This window comes from Sus scrofa, chromosome 12, assembly GCF_000003025.6.
Source record: "Sus scrofa isolate TJ Tabasco breed Duroc chromosome 12, Sscrofa11.1, whole genome shotgun sequence".
Lineage (NCBI taxonomy): Eukaryota > Metazoa > Chordata > Mammalia > Artiodactyla > Suidae > Sus > Sus scrofa.
The window spans coordinates 22974974-22994824 of record NC_010454.4 but is presented as its reverse complement, the minus strand read 5'-3'; the positions used below and the strand labels follow the sequence as shown (position 1 = coordinate 22994824).

Sequence of the window (19851 nt, the reverse complement as noted above, 5' to 3'; positions counted from 1 at the left end):
ATTCATACATGCATGTATATATATTCTTTTTCTCACATTATCCTCCATCATGTTCCATCGCAAGTGATTAGATATGGTTTCCTGTGCTGTTCAGCAGGATCTCATTGCTTATTGACTCCAAAGCCAAGAGTTTCTATCTACTAACCCCAAACTCCCAGGCCGTCCCACTCCCTCCCCTTCCCCCTTGGCAACCACAAGTCTGTTCTCCAGGTCCATGATTTTCTTTTCTGTGGAAAGGTTCATTTGTGCCATATATCATATTCCAGATATGTGATATCATTTGGTATTTGCCTTTCTCTTTCTTTTTTTCTTGCCTTTCTCTTTCTGACTTACTTCACTTAGTATGAGAGTCTCTAGTTCCATCCATGTTGCTGCAAATGGCATTAATTTGTTCTTTTTTATGGCTGAGTAGTATTCCATTGTGTGTATGTACCACACCTTCTTAATCCATTCATCTGTCAATGGACATTTAGGTTGTTTCCATGTCTTGGCTATTGTGAATAGCACTGCCATGAACTGCAGGTATCTTTTTCAGTGAAAGTTTTGTCCAGATAAATGCCCAGGAGTGGGATTGCTGGGTCATATGATAGTTCTTTATTTAGTTTCCTGAAGTACCTCTGTACTGTTTTCCTTAGTGGTTGTACCAGTTTACATTCCCACCAACAGTGTAGGAGCGTTCCCTTTTCTCCACACTCTCTCCAGCATTTGTTATTTGTTGACTTGTTAATGATGGCCATTCTGACGGGTGTGAGCTGGTACCTCCTTGTAGTTTTGATTTGCATTTCTCTAGTGATGTTGAACATTTTTTCCTGTGCCTCTTGGCCATCTGTACGTCTTCTTTGGAGAAATATCTATTCAGGTCTTCTGCCCATTTTTCAATTGGGTTGTTGGTTTTTGTGCTGTTGAGTTGTTTAAGTTGTTTGTCTATTTTAGAGATTAAGCCCTTGTCAGTTGCATCATTTGAAACTATTTTCTCCCATACTATAGTTGTCTTTTTGGTTTTTTGTTTTGTCTTTTTAGGGCCACACCCATGGCATATGGAGCTTCCCAGGCTAGGGGTCCAGTCGGAGCCTAGACCACCAGCCACAGCAACACAGGATCCACAGCTCAAGGCAATGCTGGATCCTCAAGCCACTTGAACAAGGCCAGGGAGCAACCCCGAGTCCTCATGGATGCTAGTTGGGTTTGTTAGCCGCTGAGCCACAGCGGGTACTCCTCTTTTTGTTGTTGTTGTTTTTTTTAATGGTTTCCTTTGCTATGTAAAAGCTTCTCAGTTTGATTAGGTCCCCCTTGGTTTATTTTTGTTTTCATTTCTGTTGCCTTGGGAATTCGGCCTAAGAAAACATTGGTACGGTTGATGTCAGAGAATGTTTTGCCTATGTTCTCTTCTAGGAGTTTTATGGTGTTTTGTCTTATGTTTAAGTCTTTAAGCCATTTTGAGTTTATTTTTTCGCATTACTTTTAAAAAATTGTTTTCCTAGAACTCAGTGCCCAGACATTTTGATGGCTAATGTGGGGGAAACAGGGGTGACTGAGCCCTGGCTAGAGCAGGATTCCACCTACACTGGTGTGAGGGAAGGAGAGGGAGAGCTGGTAGGCAGTCGATCACAATATGTTGAATGAATGAATGAATGAATGGAGACCACTCGCCTCAGCCCCTATTTCTCTGAGGGGGTGGCATATTTCACTGTCCAACTCTTCCAGGTTGGAATGTAGCCTAGCATTGGAGTTCCCGTCGTGGTTCAGTGGTAAACGAATCTGGTTAGGAACCATGAGGTTGCAGGTTCGATCCCTGGTCTTGCTCAGTGGGTGAAGGATCTGGCGTTGCCGTGAGCTGTGGTGTAGGTTGCAGACGCAGCTCGGATCACATGTTGCTATGGCTGTGGCGTAGGCCAGCGGCTACAGCTCTGATTCGACCCTTAGCCTGAGAACCTCCATATGCCAAGGGAGTGGCCCAAGAAAATGGCAAACACACACACACACACACACACACACACACACACACACACACACACAAAAAGGAATGTGGCCTAGCATAGAAGACAACACAATACATTCTGGTTAGAGGAGAAGATACTGAATTATTTCTCAGCAATTTTCCCAAGTAAAAAATAATTTCCTTGGAGTTCCCGTCGTGGTACAGCTGAAACCAATCTGACTAGGAACCATGAGGTTACAGGTTCAATCTCTGGCCTCACTCAGTGGGTTAAGGATCCAGCGTTGCCGTGAGTTATAGCGTATGTTGCAGCCCCAGCTCGGATCCCTCGTTGCTGTGGCTGTGGTGTTGGCCAGCGGCTGTAACTCTGATTCCACCCCTAGCCTGGGAACCTCCATATGCCACAGGTGTGGCCCTAAAAAGCAAAATAATAATAATAATAATTTCCTTGGCTTAGGGAACCCCAAAGTGTATTGCAGTTAGCTCTTAGGTTACGCCATGATCTAGAAAATGACAGAGTATTTTGGACGTGAAAAAAAAATCCATTAAAAAAAAAAGCATCTCGGAGTTCCCACCATGGTGCAGCGGAAACGAATCTGACCAGGAACTATGAGGTTGCAGGTTCTATCCCTGGCCTCGCTCTGTGGGTTATGGACCTGGCATTGCTATGAGCTGTGGTGTAGGTCACAGACACGGCTCGGATCCCATGTTGCTGTGGCTCTGGCGTAGGCTGGCAGCTGTAGCTCTGATTGGACCCGTAGCCTGAGACCCTCCATATGCCACAGGTGCAGCCCTATAAAGCAAAAAAAAAAAAAAAAAAAAAAAAAAAAAAATTAAAATTAAAATAAGTTAAAAAAAAAAGCATCTCTTGGAGTTCCCATTGTGACTCAGCAGCAACAAACACAACTACCATCCATGAGGACATGGGTTGGATTCCTGGCCTCACTCAGTGGGTTAAGGATCCGGCATTGCTGCAAGCTGCGGTGAAAGGTCACAGATGTAGCTTGGATCCCGTGTTGCTGTGGCTGTGGTGTAGGCTGGCAGCTGTAGCTCTGATTTCACCCCTAGCCTGGGAACCTCCATATGCTGCAGGTGTGCACTTAAAAAGCAAAAAAAAAAAAAAAGTCTTCAGGATCTTACTGAGGCTCTTGGGGGACTTAGGTTTCTTTGGCCCCCATTGGCAGGAATGTTCCTATCCCCGTCTCTCTCCTTTGTCTGGCTTCCTGGCAGAAGAATGTATGTTCAGGACCCAGGTACCTGGAGCTGCCCTGTCCAGTGTGCATGGGGCGTGCTCTTTGAAGGCCTGGATAGTTGGAGTAACGTGAGTTCAGGCCACATCTTTAGAGCCCCACCTCCGCTCTCTGCAAGGCCCTTATCTGTTTATACCAAACACGGTGGGGGGGGGGGTGCCCGGGCTGACTGTGTACAGTGACAACAGGGGCTGAGCCCCGGGAAGGAAGCCATCCCCCAGGCGGTCTCTATTTGTCCATAAACACAGTCCACCCCACGCCCCAGGGCGGAGGAGGGGCAAAGAAACCAGCCCAGCTGGAGCTGCCTTCCCACTGCTTTCCTGGCAGGGGGCACTCCCAGGCACCCAGGCACACCACCTCCTCCTCATAGGCTCCATCTCCCTCCCAGCACCACCCCCTGAGTTGTTTCCACAGCAAGTGAAAGGATGAAAATGCAACCTAAAACCCCCAAGACCCCAAGAAGATAATAAAGAAAAAGCCCTAGATGCCCCTGAATTCCAGAAACTCATCCCTGCCAAGTAAATACGTCACACTTGTTGTTGCATCGGGGCCTGTTTTACGTCCTTTCACCTAGTTTTTTTCTATGAAACTGGGTGGGAGGATGTGAAACAGGCCTTGGGTGAGACTGCTGGCCTAAGCAAGGTAACAGGATCTGAGTTGACTAAACGCTTATCTGGCTTCTGTAAAACTGCTTGCAAATATTGATTGCACAACTGCAAAATGACACACCACCCACGAGCCCGCGCTAATATAGACCTCCTGATTGGTCCTCAGAACGCGTACTTTAAAATGATTCGTCTTCCAGGCGCGGGCTCTTGATGCGCGAGCTTTGTTGTGAACCCCATAAAAGCTGTCCGCACTCGGGGCCGCAGTCCTCTACCCCTGCCTGGCATACGACTGTGGGCCCCAGCGTGCTTGAAATAAAAATCCTCTTGCTGTTTGCAACAAGACCGCTTCTCGTGAGTGATTTGCAGTGTCGCCTCTTCCGAGTCCAGACGAGGGGGATTTTCCTTCTCCTGGCCTTTTCATTTGGTGCGTTGGCCGGGAATACCCCGCGACCACCCCTCACACCCGAGAACCGACTTGGAGGTAAAGGGATCCCCTTTGGAACGTGTGTGCCAGCCGGCGTCTCTGTTCTGAGTGTCTGTTTTCTGTGATGCGCGCTTTCGGTTTGCAGCTGGAGGACTGTGATCAGCAGACGTGCTAGGAGGATCACAGGCTGCCGCCCTGGGGGACGCCCCGGGAGGTGGGGAGAGCCAGGGACGCCTGGTGGTCTCCTACTGTCGGTCAGAGGACCGAGTTCTGTTGTTGAAGCGAAAACTTCCCCCTCCGCGGCCGTCGGACTCTTTTGCCTGCTTGTGGAAGACGCGGACGGGTCGCGTGTGTCTGGATCTGTTGGTTTCTGTTTCATGTGTCTTTGTCTTGTGCGTCCTTGTCTACAGTTTTAATATGGGACAGACAGTGACGACCCCCCTTAGTTTGACTCTCGACCATTGGACTGAAGTTAAATCCAGGGCTCATAATTTGTCAGTTCAGGTTAAGAAGGGACCTTGGCAGACTTTCTGTGCCTCTGAATGGCCGACATTCGATGTTGGATGGCCATCAGAGGGGACCTTTAATTCTGAAATTATCCTGGCTGTTAAAGCAATCATTTTTCAGACTGGACCCGGCTCTCATCCTGATCAAGAGCCCTATATCCTTACGTGGCAAGATTTGGCAGAGGATCCTCCGCCATGGGTTAAACCATGGCTAAATAAACCAAGAAAGCCAGGTCCCTGAGTTCTGGCTCTTGGAGAGAAAAACAAACACTCCGCCGAAAAAGTCAAGCCCTCTCCTCGTATCTACCCTGAGATTGAGGAGCCGCCGACTTGGCCGGAACCCCAACCTGTTCCCCCACCCCCACCCCCTTATCCGGCACAGGGTGCTGCGAGGGGACCCTCTGCCCCTCCTGGAGCTCCGGCGGCGGAGGGACCTGCTGCCGGGACTCGGAGCCGGAGGGGCGCCACCCCGGAGCGGACAGACGAGATCGTGACATTACCGCTGCGCACCTATGGCCCTCCCATGCTGGGGGGCCAATTGCAGCCCCTCCAGTATTGGCCCTTTTCTTCTGCAGATCTCTATAATTGGAAAACTAACCATCCCCCTTTCTCGGAGGATCCCCAACGCCTCACGGGGTTGGTGGAGTCCCTTATGTTCTCTCACCAGCCTACTTGGGATGATTGTCAACAGCTGCTGCAGACACTCTTCACAACCGAGGGGCAAGAGAGAATTCTGTTAGAGGCTAGAAAAAAATGTTCCTGGGGCCGATGGGTGGCCCACGCAGTTGCAAAATGAGATTGACATGGGATTTCCCTTGACTCGCCCCGGTTGGGACTACAACAGGGCTGAAGGTAGGGAGAGCTTGAAAATCTATCGCCAGGCTCTGGTGGCGGGTCTCCGGGGCGCCTCAAGACGGCCCACTAATTTGGCTAAGGTAAGAGAGGTGATGCAGGGACCGAACGAAGCTCCCTCGGTATTTCTTGAGAGGCTCATGGAAGCCTTCAGGCGGTTCACCCCTTTTGATCCTACCTCGGAGGCCCAGAAAGCCTCAGTGGCCCTGGCCTTCATAGGGCAGTCGGCTCTGGATATCAGAAAGAAACTTCAGAGACTGGAAGGATTACAGGAGGCTGAGTTACGTGATCTAGTGAAAGAGGCAGAGAAGGTGTATTACAAAAGGAAAACAGGAAAATATTCAAAAGTGGATAAATGGTATGAGTTGGGGAATAGTTTTTTGGAAATGGGGAGGGGGAGCAGGATCCACTCTAACCATTCGCCTTAGGGTAGAGCCGGAGACGGAACCTCCTGTGGCGGTGGGACCTAACAAAGTACTGGCCGAACAGGGGCCCCCGGCCCTGGAGCCACGCAACTTGCCGGTGCCCCACTTAACCCCGCTGCGGCCTAACACAACGCAGCCACCTGGCAACAGTACCGCTGGATTGATTTCCTACTAACACAGGACAGAGACTATTCAGTCTCATCCAGGGAGCTTTCCAAGTCCTCAACTCCACCGACCCCGATGCCACTTCTTCCTGTTGGCTTTGTCTATCCTCAGGGCCTCCTTATTATGAGGGAATGGCTAGAGAAGGGAAATTCAATGTGACCAAAGAACATAGAAATCAATGTACACGGGGGTCCCGAAATAAGCTTACCCTCACTGAAGTTTCCGGGAAGGGGACATGCATAGGAAAAGCTCCCCCATCCCACCAACACCTTTGCAATAGTACTATGGTTTATAAGCAGGCCTCAGAAAATCAGTATTTAGTACCTGGTTATAACAGGTGGTGGGCATGCAATACTGGGTTAACTCCCCGTGTTTCTACCACAGTCTTTAACCAATCCAAAGATTTCTGTGTCATGGTCCAGCTCGTCCCCCGGGTATACTACCATCCTGAGGAAGTAGTCATCGATGAGTATGACCATCGACCAACCCGTTCAAAAAGAGAGCCCGTGTCCCTTACCCTAGCTGTCATGCTTGGATTAGGAGTGACCGCCGGTGTGGGGACCGGGGCAGCTGCCCTGATCACAGGACCACAGCAGTTAGAAAAAGGACTTGGCGCGCCACATGCGGCCATGACAGAGGATCTTCGGGCATTGGAGGAATCTGTTAGCAACCTAGAAGAATCCCTGACCCCTTTGTCTGAGGTAGTCCTACAGAACCGGAGGGGATTAGATCTGCTGTTCCTAAAAGAAGGTGGGTTATGTGCAGCCTTAAAGGAAGAATGTTGCTTCTATGTAGACCACTCGGGAGCCATCAGGGATTCCATGAGTAAGCTTAGAGAAAGGTTAGAGAGACGTCGAAGGGAAAGAGAGGCTGACCAGGGGTGGTTTGAAGGATGGTTCAACAGGATGGTTGAAGGATGGTTCCTTGGATGACCGCCCTGCTTTCTGCTCTGATGGGACCCTTAGTGGCCCTGCTCCTGTTGCTCACAGTTGGGCCTTGTTTAATCAATAGGTTTGTTGCCTTTGTTAGAGAGCGAGTGAGTGCAGTCCAGATCATGGTACTTAGGCAACAATACCAAGGCCTCCCAAGCCAAGAAGAAACTGATCTTCAGCCTTCCCAGTTCTAAGATTAGAACTATTAACCAGAGAAGACGTGGGGAATGAAAGGATGAAAATGCAACCTAAAACCCCCAGGACCCCAAGAAGGTAATAAAGAAAAAGCCCTAGATGCCCCTGAATTCCAGAAACTGATCCCTGCCAAGTAAATACGTCACACTTGTTGTTGCATCGGGGCCTGTTTTACGTCCTTTCACCTAGTTTTTTCTATGAACCTGGGTGGGAGGACGTGAAACAGGCCTTGGGTGAGACTGCTGGCCTAAGCAAGGTAACAGGATCTGAGTTGACTAAACGCTTATCTGGCTTCTGTAAAACTGCTTGCAAATATTGATTGCACAACTGCAAAATGACACACCACCCAGGAGCCCGCGCTAATATAGACCTCCTGATTGGTCCGCAGGACGCGTACTTTAAAATGATTCGTCTTCCAGGCGCGGGCTCTTGATGCGCGGGCTTTGTTGTGAACCCCATAAAAGCTGTCCGCACTCGGGGCCGCAGTCCTCTACTCCTGCGTGGCGTACGACTGTGGGCCCCAGCGCGCTTGAAATAAAAATCCTCTTGCTGTTTGCAACAAGACCGCTTCTCGTGAGTGATTTGGGGTGTCGCCTCTTCCGAGTCCAGACGAGGGGGATTTTCCTTCTCCTGGCCTTTTCACAAGCTGGACTATGTTCTGTAAACTCCAGTTCCCCCTAGCCAGGTAGCCCCCAGCAGTAGGACAGGTGTCCAGCCATTATTGCACCTGTGGGTGGGGGGAAGTGGGGGGGTGAGAGGGGAGGCCAGTGGGGAGCAAAGGTGAGGCTGTGTGCATGCTTTTCCTGGCCCCTGGTATAGTCAGATCCGCCCCCATGGGGTCGAGGGAGAGGTCAGGGCCCGTGGATCTCTAGGAGTCTTACATGGTTTATGGATCTGGGGACCGGGTTTTTTTTGTTTGTTTGTTTGTTTGTTTTTTAGGGCCACACCTGTAGCATATGGAAGTTCCCAGGCAAGGGGTTGAACAGGAGCTACAGCTGCTGGCCTACTCCACAGCCACAGTAATGCAGGATCTAAGCGCAGCTGCGACCTACATCACAGCTCACGGTGACACTGGATCCTTAAACCACAGAGTGAGGCCAAGGGTCGAACCTACATCCTCAAGGATGCAGCCACGTTCATCAGAGCCGAGCTACAGTGGGAACTCCTGGGACATCGTTTCTTGCTTTCCTCCACCCCCCTTAACTTGGGCTGCCTAATAGGTCCTGAGTCTCCTAGAGCCCTGGTTGCTCAGCCAATAAGAAGCCGAAGCCTTGCCCCGCCCTTTTGTGGGTTTACCTTTGTGTATAAAGCCTGAGGTCCCAGTCGGTTGGCCCATTAGGTTCACTAGCGGAATCCAGTGCTGAGCTCTTTGTGACACAGCTGGTCCTGCCCCCTTTCCAAGATGCTCTTTTGGCACAACCAGCCAGAGCACCTGTGGCCCAGCCCCGGGGAACTGTATCCCAGGCCGCCAAGCTTGCTCAGGTAAGGTCCAGATTCCCTTCCCTGCCCCCACCCCACTCCATCCCTAAGGAAGGCCCTGGCCTGAGTTGTGACAGACAGGGCAGGGCCTCCGTTTCAAGCTAAAGGGTGTGGCCTTCCTGCTTGGGTTCCTTTGGGGATGAGGAAGTGCTCAAAAGTTCCCGGGGTTTAGTGCATCCCAGGACACCTCAAAACACCCTGATTACCCACCCAGGACACTTGTGTTGTGCATTTAATGGGTATCAGGCAAGCCCTGAGGTTGCAAACAAGCAATTGATGACAGCTGTTTGCAAATGTTTAGTAGAATCTGGGATTTGCACCTTAAGGGAAGCCTGCCAGAGGCCAGAGGAGCAGCAGAGGGGCTCCAGCTGCTGCTGAGGTGTCTGCTACAGCAAGCTCTAGGCTCCTTGGAGGGAGAGGCTGGCAGACAGAGTCAAAGCCTCTTTTTTTTTTTCTTTTTTTCTTTTTCTTCTTTTTTATCTTTTTGGGGCGGCACCTGCAGTATATGGAGGTTCCCAGGCTAGGGGTTGAATCGGAGCTGTAGCCGCCGGCCTGTGCCACAGCCACAGCAACAGGGATGTGAGCCGGGTCTATGACCTACACCACAGCTCACTGCAAGGCTGGATCCCTAACCGAGTGAGGCCAGGGATCAAACCTGCGTTCTCATGGATCCTAGTCGTGTTCATGAACCACTGAGCCATGACGGGAACTCCAAAGCCTCTTAGAAGATGGGGTGGACGGGCAGAAAGCCAGCCCTGTCCACCTCTCCCTGGCAGGGAGTCCTTGCCCTTGCCCTACCTGAAGCAGGAAGAGCTGCCCAGCATCCCCAGCGCGGAGCCACCCTGCCCTGTGTTCCAGTATGTGCTCTGTGCAGCCACCTCGCCGGCAGTGAGGCAGCAGGAGGAGACCCTCACCTACCTGAACCAGGGTATGCTGCTTGGTAGGGTACAAGCTCTGGAGGCCAGGCCCAGAGTGGGCTGGGGGTGGTGGGCATCATCTCTGCCCCTCCGAGGGAGGCTCACAGGTCCCTTTCACCTCCCTCAGGCCAGTCCTATGAGGTGCAGATGCTCTGCAACCCCAAGCTGGGCGATGCCACCCAGGGGCCCCAGCTGCTGAAGGTGGGTACCCCCCCTCCTAGGACAGGCAAAGGCTGGGTGAGTATGACAGTCCCTCTGGGCAGGAAGCCAGTGTCGTCACTATGATATCATTGTCAAGTAACAACCCTCTCAAGTCGACTTCTTTGTTTTCTTTTTAGGGCCACACCTGCATATATGGAAGTTCCCAGACTAGGGGTCGAATCAGTGCTGCAACTGCTGGCCTACGCCACAGCCACAGCCAGATCCGAGCCACGTCTGTGACCTATGCCGTAGCTCGAGGCAATGGCTAATCTTTAACCCACTGAGCAAGGCCAGGGATCGAATCCGCATCCTCATGGATACTAGTCAGGTTCTTAACTCACTGAACCACAACGGGAACTCTTATTTTATTTTTTTTATTATTATTATTTTTGCCACACCTGTGGCATGTGGAAATTCCTGGGCCAGGGATTGAACCCTCGAGGCAGTTTCAGCCATCATCACAGCTGTGGGCAATGACGGATCCTTAATCCGCTGTGCCACAAGGGAACGTCCTCAAATTTACCTTTTATTACTTATGTATTTGGCTGCCCTGTGGAAGTTCCCAGGTGCTCAGGATTGAACCTGCACCACAGCAGTGACAGGTGAATCCTTAACCTGCTGAGCCACTAGAGAACTCCTCGAGTCCATCTTTTAATTTGACCTTCACGACAGCTTAGTGGTGGGCAGAAATTGTTGAGGAAAAACGCACAGAGAGGTTGAGTATTTTCTCAAGGACACAGAGCCAGTAAGTAGCAAAAAAAGGATTTAGAAATACATTTACAGGGAAGTTCTCATTGTGATTCAGAAGTAATGAGACCAACTAGTATCCATGAGGATGCAGGTTTGATCCCTGGCCTCACTCAGTGGGTTAAGAACCCGGCGTTGCCATGAGCTGTGGTGTGGGTCACAGATGTGGCTTAGATCCTGCGTGGCTGTGGCATAGGCTGGCCACTGTAGCTCCGATTCGACCCCTAGCCTGGGAATTTCCATACGCTGTGGGGGCAGCCCTAAAAACAAAAAAACAAAAATACATTGACATAGCATTATCTACACCCATGATTCCTTCTCTCAAAAAAAGTATTTCTTGGCGTTCCCTGGTACTCGAACAGTTAAGGATCCAGATAAGGAAATTTTGAGGCTCAGGATCTCTAGGTTACCTCCTCAGTTTTCACAGCCTGTGAGTGGTAAGTGGGCATCTGGACATAGATCTAGTGGGTCCAAGTTCTTATGCCCCTGGAGGTGGGAAGCAAAAGGTAGGGGAGAGGGTGGCGTGGCTTGCCTACCCCAGATGTCGGAACACCCTCTGACCTGTGGGCTGCGCCGCCCTGTGGCCGCAGAGTGTAGTGCGTGTGGTTTTCCACGACCGGCGCCTGCAGTACATGGAGCAGCAGCAGCTGGACGGCTGGAGGTGGAGCCGGCCTGGGGACCGCATCCTGGACATAGGTGAATGGGGAGGGACCAGGGACCCTTTAGGGCTGCTCTCTGTCCCAGAGGCCCTTGCGGATGGGGAGGGCTGAGCCTTGCTCCCTGCTGCCACCTTGCAGATGTGCCACTGTCTGTGGGGGTGATAGAACCCCAAGTGTTGCCCTCGCAGCTCAACTCGGTGGAGTTTTATTGGGACCCAACTAAGAGGACCTCCCTCTTCCTGCAGGTGAGTCTGAAGCTGGGACACAGAGGGGGCTGGAAGTCAGATGGAGGTGGCAGCAGTCTAGGTGGGAAAGCAAATGGAGTTTGGGTCGGGGTGGAGAGGGTGAGGGTAAGAATGAATCACTTCCAGAACACACCTTGAGGAAAAAAGAGATCCGTGTTTATTCAATTTCACCATAGGGAAAGATTTCTTAAACATGAAGGCAGTGGAGTTCCTTGGTGGCTCACCAGGTTAAGGATCTGGTGTTGTCACTGCTTTGGTGAGGGTTCAATCCCACATCAAGCTGCAGCACACTGAAGCCAAATGAAAGATAAATATGTAAAAAAGTTCTTATATGTCAATAAGAAAAAGTAGATGAAGCTCAATAGAAAACATGAGCAAAGGGGAGTTCCCACTGTGGCTCAGCAGGTTAAGAACCTGGCACAGTGTCCATGAAGATGTGAGTTTGATCCCTGGCCTCACTCAGTGGGTTCAGGATCCAGCATTGTCATGCCTGTGGTGTAGGTTGCAGATGCGGCTTGGATCTGGTGTGGCTGTGGCTGTGGCATAGGCTGGCAGCTGCAGCTCTGACTGGACTTTTAGCCCAGGAAATTCCATATGCCACAGGTGCAACCATAAAAAGAAAATTAAGACAAAAGAGCAAAGGATATAAGCAATTGATAAATTGCTAATATATGTCGACAGTTCAAACTCACAAAATGCTAAAAATGCTAATTAAAATCACATATGGGAAGCAATATAATGAAAGAAACTATATAAGCTAACTTGATATAAAAAATAAAATTATATATATACAACTGGTAAAGATTTTGTATTTTTAATTTTTATTTACTTATTTATTTCTTTTTACAGCCACACCCGAGGCACATGGAAGTTCCTGAGCCAGGGGTCGAATCGCAGCTGCAGCTGAGACCTACGCCACAGCTTGGCAATGCCTTTTAAAAACTACTGGTGGAATTCCTGTCATGGAACTGTGGAAACGAATCCGACTGGGAACCATGAGGTTGCGGGTTTGATCCCTGGCCTCGCTCAGTGGGTCAAGGATCTGCCGTTGCTGTGAGCTGCGATGTAGGTCGCAGACTCGGCCAGATCTGGCGTGGCTGTGGCTGTGGCTGTGGTGTAGACCGGCGGCTACAGCTCCGATTGGATCCCTAGTCTGGGAACCTCCACATGCCGCGGGAGCGGCCCTGAAGAGACAAAAAGCCAAAAACAAACAATTATTGGTAAGGTTTGGAGAAACAGATACCCTCATCCCCTGAGAATGCAAATTGGTGTGCCCAGTCTGTCAATATGTGCGATTTGGGCAAATTTTGTTAAATTTAATGTTCATACTCATCTACCTACAAGTTCTATTTCAAGAAATGTATTCTATAGCCGTGTTCAGTAAGTACACAAAGATATATTTACCAGCCATTCACGCCAGCAGCGTTTTCATATTAAGAGATTTTAAACAATCAAAATGTCCATCAGAAGAGGATTTCCTTTGAGATGTTTTTAGTACAGGTTTTTAATGGAAATTGTGGAGCCATTAAAATGAGTTCTCTAAGGAATATTTCCTGACAAGAGAAACTGCTGTAACAGTGTTGTTAAAAGTCCGCTGTAAGTCTCATTTTTGAGTGTCCACTGTAGTCTAAGCATCTGGAGGAAGAGTGAGTGGATGTGGCACAACTTCAGTTCCACCGCTTCCTGGCATGGATCTTGCCCAGGTCACAGGATCTCTCTGAGCCTTAATTCCCCTGTTAAGTCAGACTCTTTGGTCTCTTTTTTGCCTTTTCTAAGGCCACTTCCTGGGGCCTATGGAGGTTCCCAGGCTAGGGGCCTAATCGGAGCTGTAGCCACCGGCCTACGCCAGAGCCACAGCAACGCAGAATCCAAGCCACGTCTGCAACCTACACCACAGCTCAAGGCAACGCCAGATCCTTAACCCACTGAGCAAGGCCAGGGATCGAACCTGCAACCTCATGGTTCCTAGTCGGATTCATTAACCCCTGTGCCATGACAGGAACTCCCTTAAGTCAGACTCTTTAGCTGTTCTTCACAGACTGGGGAGGGGCTATAGTGGGCATGCAGGCCAGGAAGTCTTCCTGGACTAGACCACTACAGTTAACAAATAAAATACAGGAAACACAGGACGCACAGTTAAATTTGAACATTTTTTTTTCTTTTCTCTCTTTTTTTTTTTTTTGCCAATCCTATGGCATTTGGAAGTTCTGGGGCCAGGGATCAAACCCACGCCACAACAGTGACCCAAGCCACAGCAGTGACAACACTGGATCCTTAACCCACTGAGCCACCAGGGAACTCCTATTTGAATTTTAGATAAAGAATCTTTTGGGAGTTCCCTCGTGGCCCAGCAGGTTAAAGATCTGGCATTGTCACAGCTGTGGCTCTGGTTACAGCTGTGACATGGATTTGATCCCTGCCCGGGGATGTCATGGGTAGGGCCAAAAAATAATTTTTTTTAGTATAAGTATATCCCATTCAAGGACATACTTATACTAAAAAATTATTTGCTATTTTTCAGAAACTCAGATTTAGGAGTTCCTGTTGTGGCTCAGCAGGAACCCAACAAGTATCCATGAGGTCTTGCTCAGCAGGTTAAGGATCCAGCATTGCCACAAGCTGTGGCATAGGTTGCAGATGCAGCTTGGATCCTGCATTCCTGTGGCTGTGGCAAAAGCTCCAACTGCAGCTCCAATTTGACTCCTAGCCTGGGAACTTCCATATCCCATAGGTGTGGCCCTAAAAAGAAAAAAAAATTCAGATTTAACTGGGCATCCTGTATTTTAACTGGCAACCTTACCCTGGAATGGGATGTATTGGCTCAGATGGGAGAAGGGCTTGACTTGACTCTAAAAGGCACTTAAATGCCGAGGTCAGGGACTTAGCATCCCATAACCTTGGCAAGCTGCTGAGTGATTTTGAACAAGGGAAAGAACCTAATAAAGCTACACTTTAAGAATAGACACAGGTTGGGGATGGAAAGTTGCTGTGAGTAGTGGCTGACAGGTTACAGGCAGGTAACGGGTTTCAGGTTTGAATGGAGGTGGGGCCTGGAGTCACCCTTGTTTTTCACCTCAGGTTCACTGCATCAGCACCGAGTTCACTCCTCGGAAAAAAGGTGGAGAGAAAGGCGTCCCGTTCCGCCTCCAGATCGACACTTTTAAGCCGGGTGACAAGGAGCTTCCGCCTGAGCACCTGCATTCGGCTGGCTGCCTCATCAAGGTTTTTAAGGTACAGGTGGCACAGGGCCCTTTCCCCTCCCTCTCAGGGCTGTCACCCTGCCTCGCTGGCTGCATGGATCTGGTCCTGCTTTGCTGTGGACCCTCCGCCCGTGGTCCCCATCTCGGACTGTTTCCTTCTCTCTGCACAGAGAGGTGGGGCTTGATCTCTCTCTTGAGGCCCTCCCGGAATGAGAAGTGGACAGGTTACGAGGATGGTTGCAGGCGGTGCTCTGAGGGAGTTCCCAGTTATGGTGCAGTGGAAATGAGTCCAACTAATATCCATGAGGATGCGGGTTCGATCCTTGGCCTTGCTCAGTGGGTCGGGGATTTGGCATTGCCATGAGCTGTGGTATAGATCGCAGATGCGCCTCGGATCTGGCATTACTGTGGCTGTGGCATAGGCCAGTGGCAACAGCTCTGATTCGACCCCTAGCCTGGGAATGTCCATATGCCAAGGGTGCGGTCCTAAAAAAGGGAAAAAAAAAGAAAAAGAAAGAAAGGGCCCGCTGAGGTTTCCTTACCACTCTCGTGTAGCCCAAAGGAGCTGACCGGAAACTGAAAACTGACCGGGAGAAGATTGAGAAACAGCCTGTGCACGAGAGAGACAAGTATCAGACTGGCTGCGACAGCACCGTCTTCATGGAGGTGTGTGCTGGTCGCTGGGGGCGGGAGGGGAAAGATCCTCATTGTACCCCTGGGGAAGTCAAGACCTCAGGGGCTGCGATGGCTCCAGGACCCTCACAGCCGCTCCCTGATTCCACCTGTTCCCTGCAAGGACAGACAGCTCCGTCTGTTGTTCAAGACTCCCAGGAGCTGCCTCTTCTGTGCCCTGCCGTCGCGGCCACCTCACTTCAGCTCTTTCTGGAGCATCTCCCTTCCTGCTGTAGCTCCCCCAGGAAGCCTTCCCCAACTCCCCAGACCTGCAGGCTTGATTACTCTCCTCTTAGTGTGTTCATCTGGTCTTCTTGTCAGAGTGCCAACAGCCACCACTGCCCTCTGGGATGTCCAGGCTAACTTTTTCTTTTTGTCTTTTTAGGGCTGCACCTGAGGCATATGGAGAGTCCCAGGCTAGGTGTCCAATCGGAGGTGCAGCTGCCGGCCTGCACCACAGCCACAGCAATGCCGGATCTGAGCTGAGTCTGACCTACACCACAGCTCACGGCAACGCTGGATCCTTAACCCACTGAGCGAGGCCAGACATCGAACCTGTGTCCTCATGGATACTAGTCGGATTCAGTTTCTGCTGCGCCACGACGGGAACTCTTGTCCAGGCTAACTTTGCCATTTGTTTGCCCACAGTGTTCACCGTGGCCAGAGCCCAGTTTGGGCCCCCACCTGCCTCTGAGCCCTCTTGCTCTGACTTCCCCTCAGTCCTGCAAGTTCCTGTCCCTGGAGAGGTGAGGCAGGATGAGCACCTTTGTCAGCCTTTTGGGGTGAGAGTGAAGGGAATAGCTCCTCTGGCCAGGCAGCGGGGGAGGGGCAGGACAGAGCGTGCTGCTGAGGCAGCTTCTGGGGAATTTGTGGGTGACACCAGGACAGGCCTGGGGAAGGGCAGGCAGCAGACTGGCTGCACTGCTCCACCGAGCCTGACTCTCTGCTGCCCCACAGGCTCTGCTCCTCACCACCATTCGCCTTGGACACTTTGGGGGCAAGCCCAGCTCAGGTGAGTCTTTGCAACACCCCCACCACTGTGCCAAAGCCTTCACAGCAGTTTCATCTCTCTCCGCAAGAGGGTGGCCCTGCCCCCTGGTGGACAGAAATGGTACAGCCATAGATGGCAAAATGGTTCCCCCATGGTGCTAGGCACTTCCCATGGGCAGGATAAGCCTCCCCTCTCAGACTTGGAACCCCCAAGGGTAGGGGCTGTCTCCCCTCACTTTGTTCTCAGTCTGTGGGTCCATAGTGTTACCTGGACCGCTCTCTTTATGCCTCAGGACCTGAACCCTGGAGCCTCCATCCTAGAGACACAGCAGTGGTTACATAGGCACCGGTTCTCCAGCTACTGCCAGTTGCTGGCCAATTTCACTGGTAAGGCTGGGGTCTGGTAGGGACCCAGACCTGTAGGGAACTGAGGGAAGGACAGTCAGGGAGGAAGCCTGTCTCTGTCCTGGCTTGGTAATTTATATACTACCTCAGAGAGGTTAAATAATTTGCCCTAGGACATACAGCTAGCAAGTAGCAGAGGTGGGATTTGAACCCAAGTCTGGCTCCCATGTCTGGACATACTAGAGCTCTTCGTAGGCTGTTGGACGGTAGCCCTTGCCACCCTTGATCCCAGGTCACTCTTCCCCTAATCTAGCCCTGTCTGACTCTGCAGGCACTGATCTGCTGAAGCTTACCCGCCAGGACCTTATCCAAATTTGTGGGGCTGCCGACGGGATTCGCCTTTTCAATACTCTTAGAGCCAGGTGATGGACACTGCCAACCAGGGTCCCCTTTCCACTCTAGTGGCACTTACCAACTCAGCTGGCAGTTGTGTTTCACAGCTTGTTCAAGTCAAAGGCACCACGTAGCCCCATTTGCTTTTTTGGGCCACACCCATGGTATATAGAGGTGCCCAGGCTAGGGGTCAAATTGGAGCTACAGCTGCCAGTCTACACCACAGCTCATGGCAACGCCAGATCCCTAACCCACTGAGCGAGGACGGGGGTCAAACGCGCCACCTCATGGTTTCTAGTCAGATTCATTTCCACTGCGCCACAATGGGAACTCCTGCCTCTTTCTACCAAGGAAGAAACTTTGACAGGGGCCAACCTGAGGCCACAGAGCAAGCAAGACTACCAGGGCTGGGCTTAAAAGTTAGGCTCCTGTGACTTCTTTTTGTGGCCTCCCACCCACATCACTCAGTTTCAGGGGACAGAGATGGGCTTTTCTAGCATTCATTAAATGCCTAAGAAAAGCTTGGTGACCCCTTTCCCTAGGGACCTGGGAGAAGGTGAGCTCTAGGGTTGGGGATCTGTTAAATAGCTCAGGCACAAATGTAGGCTGTTTTCCTGGCCCAGGCCCATCTGTCACCGGCTGACCTTGTATGTCGCTCAGGCGGCCTCAAGACAACAGAATGAGGTTCCTAAGAACCCTGACTCAGGTGAGGTTCTGGCCTCTCCAGAAGACAAGAAACTCAGGTTTGCATGAAACCCCTTCTAGCCGGGGGAAAGGGGGATGCTCCCTTCCTGGGGCCCGGGATGCCCTTGGCATTCCCAGCTTCCTGTCCAGGTGAGTCCTCTCCTTACAGGATCCTCCCTAAGTTTATTCCTCCATGCTCTACACTCTGACCCCGTCTGATTTTGTCATTCTATTAGCAGGAGGGATTAGAACTCTACAATCTTGTTACTGTATTTGGGTTTTAGTCATTCATACAGTATCCCATCTCCTCTTTAAACTGGGGGTTCCTCTCAATTTGAGACCTCCCCAAAGGTGAGGAATAGGAGGTGAAAATGAAGTGGATTCATAAGCCTTTTTCCTTCTTCACTCCTCCTCCAACCTGGGCTCCCCCCATGAGGCTGTCCCTTGTCCTCTCCTTCCGTTGGGCCCTGTACCCTCTTTGAGCATGGCCCCTGTGCTGCCCCCACCCCCAGGCTTTTATCAAGAGGTCTCTCTGGATGAACTCAGTGCTGATGAGCTCCTGGGGAAACTGGCTGAGATCCTGGCCCTCCCAGCCAATCAGATCCATCGTCTTTGCCACCAGGGCCCTGGGGGCATCCTCATTCTCCTCAGTGACCAGGTAAACGGGTAGCAGCCTCACGAAGGCCTGGGTCACTCTTCCAACCTCAGGCCCCATCTCCCCCTCTCTGCCCTGGCTTATTCTGTTTGGCTCTATCAGCATTGCCATAGTGGCCCCTTCTCCCTTGCAGGTGGTTCAGAATATTAAGGATGAATCCTACTTTGTGGCTGTGGTGAAGAAAGGTAGGAGTTTTAGAAGCAGAGGCACGTGTCCAACAGGCCCTACAAAGAGCGATGTTGTTTCTATCCTTGCTTATGTTATCTCCTAAATGAGAGTAAAAGGTTCCTTGATGTGTTTGGGGGGGGGTGGTGTTGGGTGCTGAGTCCCAAAACTAGTGGGGAACATCTATTGAAAGCCAGCTGTGTGTCAAAGGGACAGATCCATGCAGCTTTGAGCAATCTATTGCTCAGGGGAAACTGAATGAACGCATCATCACGAGGAAAAGACGCTCTCCTTTATTTAGAGGGGAGTTTATTAGAGGGGAAGGTAAGGCCCCTGCTCTTCCCCTCCTACAATCACATACATCAGAAGGGCAGGTGCTCACTGGACATCACCTGGAGCAGAGACCTTCTGATCAGGTGGCTTGTGTCCTGGTTACTCCGAGGCCTGCCCCCCATCCCTCCTCCATGCTACCCAGCGGGGCTTCCTGAAGAGCTGCACCCAGGTGGGGGCTGGAAGAACACCTGGGTGTGTCAGATGCACTGCAGGCTGCTTGGAGGTTTGGGAGCAGGGCAGCAGTGGTGGTCGGGGGCCCGCCTCACCCCAGTGGTGCCCTTTTCTACTTCTTTCAGTGCAGAATCCAGATGGCTACTACCTGGTTCTGACCTAGGCCCAGGAGTGCCCGCTGCGAGAGGAGACTGGGGCCAGCCGGGTTCTCCTGGGTCCTGTGCTCACCAGAAGCCTTGTTAAAATCCTCAGCTGCCTCATGAGGCTCCAGGCCAAGAGCCAAATCATCCTGTGTGTCCTTGTCCTGGGGAGGGAACAAGTAGCCCCCGGGTTTAGGACACAGCCTCTCCCCTGTTATGCTGAGATGGCCAAGCTTGGGAGGTAAACAGCCTGGCAATACGGATAAAGGGCTTTGCCCCAAAGTAGCGCTGCTGAACAGAGTACATTAATTCATGCTTATTTAACATTTTACTTGCTCCCCCTTTTAAATTAACTTAGAAAGATATGCGTTGTCCGTCTCTTGGGGTTATGGTCCTCTTGGGGAAATATCCTCTGCTTAAAGTTATAAGGGACAGAGGTATAAATAAATCTGACTGGATTTTTCCCTGCATTAGTTTGGACAAAAACTTATTACTAAAGTTTCCAAAAGATTATTCATCTATTAAATCACTGTGCTTATTTTAAAACTTCAGTTCTAGAGAT

At 50.9% G+C, this 19851-nt stretch overlaps 1 protein-coding gene across 3 annotated transcripts; it reads left to right on the top strand.

Moving 5' to 3' along the window:
* Nucleotides 3331–19544, top strand: LOC100517731 (transcription factor CP2-like protein 1). 3 transcript variants are annotated; one of them, XM_013979827.2, is made up of 16 exons: nucleotides 3331–4145; nucleotides 8633–8775; nucleotides 9549–9700; nucleotides 9817–9890; nucleotides 11228–11333; nucleotides 11435–11541; nucleotides 14620–14772; nucleotides 15297–15407; nucleotides 16062–16159; nucleotides 16371–16425; nucleotides 16697–16790; nucleotides 17080–17170; nucleotides 17765–17847; nucleotides 18338–18483; nucleotides 18614–18665; nucleotides 19280–19544. In XM_013979827.2, the coding sequence occupies exons 2-16, from the start codon at nucleotides 8696–8698 to the stop codon at nucleotides 19390–19392; spliced, it is 1515 nt and encodes a 504-aa protein (XP_013835281.1). In that variant the 5' UTR covers nucleotides 3331–4145; nucleotides 8633–8695; the 3' UTR covers nucleotides 19393–19544. The 3 variants fall into 3 exon arrangements, with proteins under 3 accessions (XP_013835281.1, XP_013835279.1, XP_005653992.1); XM_013979825.2 differs by having other exon boundaries at nucleotides 3332–8775; XM_005653935.3 differs by having other exon boundaries at nucleotides 3333–8775; nucleotides 19275–19544.

Excerpts from the sequence above, each read along its gene's own strand:
- LOC100517731 (XM_013979827.2), top strand. The coding sequence starts at position 8,696 with ATGCTCTTTTGGCACAACCAGCCAGAGCACCTGTGGCCCAGCCCCGGG. Across the intron at positions 16,426-16,696 it reads TGGGGGCAAGCCCAGCTCAG|GACCTGAACCCTGGAGCCTC; the intron begins GTGAGTCTTTGC and ends TTTATGCCTCAG. Across the intron at positions 18,666-19,279 it reads TGTGGCTGTGGTGAAGAAAG|AATCCAGATGGCTACTACCT; the intron begins GTAGGAGTTTTA and ends CTTTCAGTGCAG.